General features: G+C 47.5%; 1 protein-coding gene across 3 annotated transcripts in view; it reads left to right on the top strand.

The window, feature by feature from the left end:
- The first annotated feature begins 831 nt into the window (after nucleotides 1-831).
- SLC35F2 (solute carrier family 35 member F2) overlaps nucleotides 832-7349 on the top strand; it is a 49868-nt gene continuing 43350 nt past the window's right edge. The window contains exon 1 of one of the 3 annotated variants that reach the window (XM_070624827.1): nucleotides 832-1102. In XM_070624827.1, the coding sequence (XP_070480928.1) occupies nucleotides 993-1102 (110 nt within the window). In that variant the 5' untranslated portion in view covers nucleotides 832-992. Of the gene's footprint in view, nucleotides 1103-1615; nucleotides 2169-7349 lie in introns of those variants that run through there. The other 2 variants (XM_070624826.1, XM_070624824.1) reach the window with 2 other exon arrangements.

The following is a 7349-nucleotide window of genomic DNA, read 5'->3' as shown; positions in this document are numbered from 1 at the left end:
TGAAACCCCAGAAAGCGAAATCGCGGATAAAGGGGGGGAACTAAAGTATTTTTCTCCTTCCTCACCGACCCCTCTGTCCCCCTCCCCGCCCTACCCCTTGCCCAGGGAAGGAGGTGGTCAGGAAAAAAAATGGTCCCAACACCTTTTCTTTTGTTTTCCTGATCGCCTCCTTTCTGGAGGCAGGGGCTCTACCAGACCCATTGATGTCCTCCTGCCAGTGAGAGTCAGGAACTTTTCCACCCCGGTTCCTAGTCCCTCCTTGGTGCGCAGAAGCATCGAAAGATGTGGCCCAGGCCCAGTGCATCCTGGCTGAGCGCCAGGGGTTGGCACCGTCCCCTTCGCTGGCACCTCCGAGACAACTGACTACTGAAGGGCCAACCGACCACGCCCATGAGGAAGGAGACACACCACAAAGACACGTTTCCAGGATCCTTTTAAGATTTTGCTCGTGTTTTGCAAGGAAAAGAAACACAGTAATAAAGCGTCTTCAGTTCTTTTAGATGGGAAATCTCTTATAAACGTCAGGAGGAGAGAGACTGGGAGGTCAAGGGGAGGGTCAGCCGGCCCTTTCCAGTTAGCAAAGTTCAGGCAGTTAAACCTAACTGCTTCTTAGATTAGGACACGCTGGCATTACCTCGTATCACCTCATTTGCTGATTTATACAAGGAACCATAAAAACCTGAAATGCATATTGGGTATCGCCCAACGCTGAGGCTCAACCGCCAAGGCGAAAAAAAGAAGTGCCCTTTCTCCTCTTGCCTCTCCGGAGGTGCCAGGTTGTAATCTGCAAATGTATTGTCTGGCCCCAGGGGCTTGACAGTTAATGATTTGCGGCAGCAGGAGCCCGGCCGAGGAGCAAGAGGGACGCGAGCGAGCGCGGGCGCGCGGGCGCAGGGCCCGAGCCGAGCCCCCGCCGGCAGAGGCGCCGCCTCCCGTCTTCCGGGCCCCGGCACTTCGGGGGGTTCCGGGCGCGGGGGATCGCACGGCTCCCCATGGAGGCCCCCGCACCGGCGGGCCCGGGCGGGCCGCAGCCGTACGCGCCGGGAGCGGCGGGCGCGCCCCCCAGCCTGCTGTGCAGGATAAAAGGCAAACTCTTCACCTGGTGAGTGCAGGAGGCGGCGGGAGCGGCGGGGAGCGCCCGGGCGCTGCCGCCTGGGGACCCGGGCGCACGTGGCCGCGGAGACACGCGGCCCGGGAGCGGGGGAAAGGCGGCGGCGGCACAGACTTTGGAGCCGGTTCGGGCGACTCAACATGTGCACCAGGATGTTGCTCTCTACCTGGCTTTATGCAGTGCTTCCTGTTCCTCCCTCGGCTCCCTCTTAGAAATCGTGGGGATGTATTTCAGAGGATTTGGGGGAAATTCACCCTGTGGGCACTGTTAGGTCGCTCCCCGGTGGCCTCCCAGCGGGGAGGGGACCAAGTCCCCAGGGATGCTGTGAAGGTGGGGTGCCCACCCTCGGGCTTGGCAGGTGAATGAGCGCCTCTTCCTGGTGCCGGCGCCCGCATTTCTTTGCTGCCGAGCCCGTCAGACAGGGCTGGTGATCCTCCACTCACAGATGAGTTCACCCAAGTGAGAAATCTGGGTTAAGTTCGTGGTGCCGCCCGGACGTAGTCCAGAGCCTGCCTCCTTCTCGGGCCTGAGTGAGGCGACAGGGCCATCCCCGGGGCTCGGGTCCAGGATCCTGCTTCTGGTGTCACTGTGCTCTGTGGGAAATAGAGAGAAATGTGCTTAAGGGATTGGCAGCGACTCTGAGACTGGGAAAGCATTTCTGTGGTTACTGGAGGACTTGCATTCTGAAAATACAGGTAACCCAGGACCTAAATTATGAAAGCCAACATTTATTGAGCATCACTGTGTCAACTACTGTGTTTAGCAATTTGTGAGGATATCATCATCTAATCCTTACCACTTTATGAGACAACACCGTTGTTACACCCACTTTGCAGACGGAGTAACAAAGAAGGCTAAGCGATTTGCCCAAGACCATGAGATGACCTACAAGGGGTGGTGCCTGCAAACCGCAGTCTAAAGTGCACCTTAACCCCTGCTGGCCACTGGCGCCTCGTGAAACGGCATTTGATTCTTTTTTTTTTCTTCAGGTTAACAAAACGAATTTCCCTTTAAAGGTTGTGAAAACCATGTCCTGAAAAGCCACACCATTTTCAAGGTTAGATCAATAACTGGTATTTGCATTTTTGTCATATGAATAAATAGAGTGTTAAATAGATGGATGTGTTTAAAGGGGAAAGTTGGCCAAAAATCACCTGGTATCATCCAGCTGTATATGTCCTGATAAATTTAACCACAAGATCTCAGCTGGAGGCAGTATAGTGTAATAGCAAAGGGCACTGATTCTGGGTTCAAATCCTGCCTGTCCCACTTACCAGATGGGTGACCTTGGGCAAGTCACTTAACTTCTCTGTGACTAGTTTACTTATTTGTAAAATGGAGATAATAACAGTGCCTACTTTGTAGGGCTATTGTGAGAATTAAGTGGCTGCCTACACAGGAGTGGGCAGACAGCCTGGCTCACGGTCCTACTCTGCACAGGATAGTTGTCACCCAGCAAAAGCTATCCACTCCTGGGTGATGGGAAGATGTGGTGTTGCTCCAGAAGATGCCAGAGGCCCTCATGATGGCACAGACAATAGCAGATATCAGTTTAGCAAGATGTAACAAGGATTGGCAATGATTTTTTTTTCTCTGGATGTTCTAATATTGTCAAAATCCTGGTATGTTTGTCAGAAGTATCTAACAGCTTCCTATATGAGACTTCTGTCTCTGAACACACTTTTTTGGTACCTCCCTTTTGGGTTTTTACTTTCTTCGCTGTGTGAGAGCTATTTGTAGGCATCTTACATTCCTGATGGATGGAGTCCTTAACCGCAGGAATCAAGGCTGTTTCATTTTTGTATCTCCCATAACCCTTAGCACATAAATGGATAAATGAATGAGGGATGACAAAGCTTCTTGGGGCTTCCTTTCCAGTCTGCTACACTCCCTGCACTCTTCCCTTTCTTGATCTTTATTTCAAGGGTCTTGAGTTGGGGCTTTTTTTCAGTTGGCAGAACTCTTGTTCATTAAGGTTTTCAATCCTACCTCTGGCAACCATCCAGACACTTGGATTCTGATTTGTGGTTTCTCCTTGTCTGACCCAACAATCAGAAAAGTGCAGTTTACCATATATCCAGTATTCCTTTACTCAGTATTTTAAACTCTCAAGGTTAAAATTCATCTCCAAAATTTGAGCTTCTCTCCAAGCATCCCCAGCTGTGGCCAGGGAACCCTGGGGGACGGAGGGAGGTTCGTGAGTGAATATGTTATCACCACTTGGATAGGATACAGAGGGATAGTTTGTTAGCACACAACTCTTTTCTACTCCTTTTACCAAAATGGGGCAAGAATAGCCCTTCTGGCAACTGGATACTAAATACAGGGGACAAGTTTTGGGCTGGAGCTGGTTCTGTTTTCATTATGAGAAGGATATAGTCTAGGTAACCCCAACTCCTCATTTACCCACCTCACTAGTGGACAGATAACTTTTCTCTGATTAAGAATATCAGATCACTCATTCAATAAAAGTTTATTGAGCACTCACTGTGTGCCAGGCATTCATGATAACGAGCATTGTATGTTTCCCAGTGGGCTCTGCTTGTAATTTCGGCTTTTGTCATTTATTGCTATCAACTCAAATAACAAATACTGTAATAGGAGGATATGGGTTTCCAGGAGTACCTGAGGATATTTATTTAATTGTATACCATCTGGCAGTTTACATCCTAACACATATACTCTAATTCATACATGAAAAAAAGGCATATTCCTTATAATGAATATCAAGTTTATATCTCTAGCAAAAATCTTTAATTATTATTCCACATATTTATCCTTTTCCCATCAAATAGATGGTAAGCTTTTTGAGGGCATAGATTTTATCCCATTCTTTTTGTAGCACAGTGCAGGACATGTGTTCATTCATTCATTCTTTCATTTCACCAAACCTTGAGCATCTATGATGTTCTACATTCTAGACTAGTCTCTGGACTATAAAGATGAATAGGATTTAGTTCCTGTTCCCAAGAGAGCTCATAATCAAATTATGGAAAGAAATTATAGTAAGTGCTGTAGAGATGAGCACAAAGTACAGATGGCACGAAGGAGGGCAGAGATCAAGTCCACCGGGGTGAGGTGGGGTTAGGGAGCTCAGCAGAGAAGGTGATCAGGAATTTGAAGCACGAATAAGAGTTTTCCAGGTGGACTAGGTGAGGAAGGGCAGTCCAGGCTTGGAGGTGCCAGAGCGTGGTTTGCTCAAGGAACTGCAAGTAGCTTGGTGTGAGGGGAGCATGGGCTTGAGGAGGAGTGAGCAACAGTAGTCGGTCAATCTACACACGAACTCCTTGTTATTGTCCAACAAAGGGCCTGGTCCTTTGGTTCCTCCATTCAGTTCAGTTTCCTCATTTCAAAGGTTACAGCCCAGAAGTTTTTGAAGGAGTCAGTTAGTGGTGTTTGAATCTACAGCCTTCATCTGTTCATTGAACAAACATCTACTGTGCACAGCACAATCCTAAGCTGGTGTGGAGCCCTGCTGAAGGGTAGTGTTCTGTAGTGTTATGTAAGCAAATATGTGGCCTGTGCAAGTGGGAGATTGGGGAACTTGAGATCCTACCAGTCTCCAAAATGTCTCCTCCCTTCCCCCTTTTATTTGTGAGATTATTTTAATTAGTATCTGCCGGTTCTCCTAGACTCTGGGAGGTGAGTAATCCTGTCTAGTTTTGGTCACAGTGGTAGACTCCACCAAGCACAGCGCCTGCTTTGGAATAGATACACAATGAACATCAGATGATTGGCTGAATGAATCCCTAATTCCAAATAGGAATTTTATAATAGACCGCATCTCTTTTTTAAAAAAAAATTCTGTTCCGCACTATGTCTTTTGCTCATGTTGCTTTATTCATCTAGTCTAGTGTTTCTCAATCTCAGCCTTATTGACATTTTGGGCCAAATAATTCTTTGTTGGGGGGGGGCTGTCTTGTACATTGTAGGATGTGGCAGCATCCCTGGCCTCTCCCACTCAATGCCAGTATAGCACTCACCCCGCCACCTCACCTCTGAGTTGTGACAGTCAACAATCTCTCCAGACATTGTCAAATGTTTCCTGGGGGACAAAATCACCCGTGGTTGAGAACCACTGATCTAGCCTGTTGTTTCTAATTACCTGCTACAAAGTATTCTGTGGTTCCATGGTCCTCCAGTGGCGGAGACCAGGTAGCTGCCAACTCCCAGCCTCCACAAACAGTGCTGTGATGAGCGTTCTCGTACGTGTCCCCTTATGTACTGGGGAGGAGCCAATGGCCATGCCCGGGTCTGAGGCTCTCCAGGTGACTTTAATTAGAAGGGAGGAGATGAACCCCAGCTTGGAGAATCTTTGAGTACCAGAGAACCACTGTTGATTGCTATTGTTGGGTGCCCCTCCATCAGGCTATTCTATGACCATGGCTTTCTCATCAGCTGCTCTAGAAGAAGGGGGAGGCAGGTTCGTTAAGTTGTAGCCCATTGGCCCTAGGAGCTTGGAAGGGGAGGGTGGACAGCCTGAACCTTTTTATTAACTTCTCGACACTCTGGGTAGTTGTTAAAAGGACAGGTAGTAACTGTCCCCATGCAGTGAAGGGGAGAGGTAGGGGCGGATTTTGAAAGCTGTTCTCCAGCATGCCCTCCACTGGGGCTCTGGCTGTTCTCTGCCCTAGGCTATAGTCGTCTCCCTCCCTTAGACCAGCTCTAGACAACCTTGGGTTATTTCTGCTTATCTCTGCTCCGTTCTTCAGTTTGATCTGGAAGAAGAGGTGATGGCTGCCAGTGCTTAATCCCCATCTTGAGAGCATTTCCAGAATATTTCTGAGTCCGCTTCCCCCTCCAATCCCTATTGTCACTGTTTCAATTCAGGCTTTTATTGTCTTTCACTAGCATGCTTATCCTAGCTTCCACCCATGCCTCCACCTACCCCAGATCATCTCACTACTGTACGCAGGAGCCAGAGCGATGCCAAATAAAACTAAAGGGTATCAATAGCTCCATCAAATAGAATTCACCCCGTATCAGGCATCCTACTTACATCTCATCAGTCCTATGACAAACCTATAAAAATAGTTTTTTTAGTCTCTGGGACAGCAGATAGGTCACTTGCCCAAGGGCACATGGCTGGTGAGAGACAGAGCTGAGATGTGAGTTGAGAAGTGAGGTTTCATTTGAGCCTAAAGACCAGATTCACTTTACTATTTCAGAAATCTCATTGCATCATGTCCAGGCTGAAACCGTTTGGCTTCCTCCCGTCACCTGCACCGGTGGTTTGCAAACTGAGGGAGTTCTTAGGGTTCCCTGGAGGTTCCTTAGGATCCATTATAGGGGCAAGTTTGGAAATAGGAGCTGGTGGGCTTCTGGGCCAGCCTCTGACCCCCACCAGGTCTGTTGCTTTGCCTGTTTTATAATTTGGCTTTTTTTTTTTTTTTTTTTTTTGCTGAGGAAGATTTGCCCTGAACTAACATCTGTGCCACTCTTCCTCTATTTCGTATGTGGGTTGCTGCCACAGCATGGCTGCTGATGAGTAGTGTAGGTCCACGCCCAGGAACTGAATCTGGGCTACTGAAATGGAGTGCACTGAACTTAACCACTAGGCCATGGGGCCCCTATAGTTTGGCTTTTATGCAAGATGTCTGAAGAAAGGTTCTGCAGCTGAAACAAATCTGGGGGCTGCTGATTACTGGATGGAGCTCAAGCACTAGCTCTTGCTGCTGCTTCTGGTTGTTGTTCCCCAACCTTCTTCCCTCCCCTTCCTTCCTCTCCCCTCACCCTCTTTCTTTACCTGAACATTATTAGAATTTTAGTGGTTTTTATTGTGGTAAAATAACCATAACATAAAGTTTACCATTTTTACCATTTTTTTAATCTTTCTTAATTTTTTAAATTTTTTATTTATTTATTTTTATTTTTAAAAATTTTTTTATTTTTTATTCATTTTTACCATTTTTAAGTGTGCAATTGAGTGACATTAAATATATTCACAATGATGTGCAACCATCACCACTCTCCATTTCCAGAACTTGTTCATCATCCCAAACAGAAACTCTGTACCTGTTAAACACTAACTCTGCGTCCGCCTCTCTCAGCCCCCGGTAACCACCATTCTACTATCTGTCTCTATGAATTTGACTATTCTAGCTCCCTCATATAAGTGGAGTCCTGCAATATTTGTCCTTTTGTGAGAGCTCAAGCCTCTTGACATGAACTACAAGGCCCTCTATCACTGGCCGCAGTTCCCTCTCCAGGCTCGTCTCCCAGAGCATCCATCTCTCAC

Source organism: Equus przewalskii, chromosome 6 (assembly GCF_037783145.1).
Source record: "Equus przewalskii isolate Varuska chromosome 6, EquPr2, whole genome shotgun sequence".
In the NCBI taxonomy this organism is placed as follows: domain Eukaryota; kingdom Metazoa; phylum Chordata; class Mammalia; order Perissodactyla; family Equidae; genus Equus; species Equus przewalskii.
Note: the sequence above shows the minus strand (reverse complement) of the source record. Positions and strands in the feature narration are given on the sequence as shown.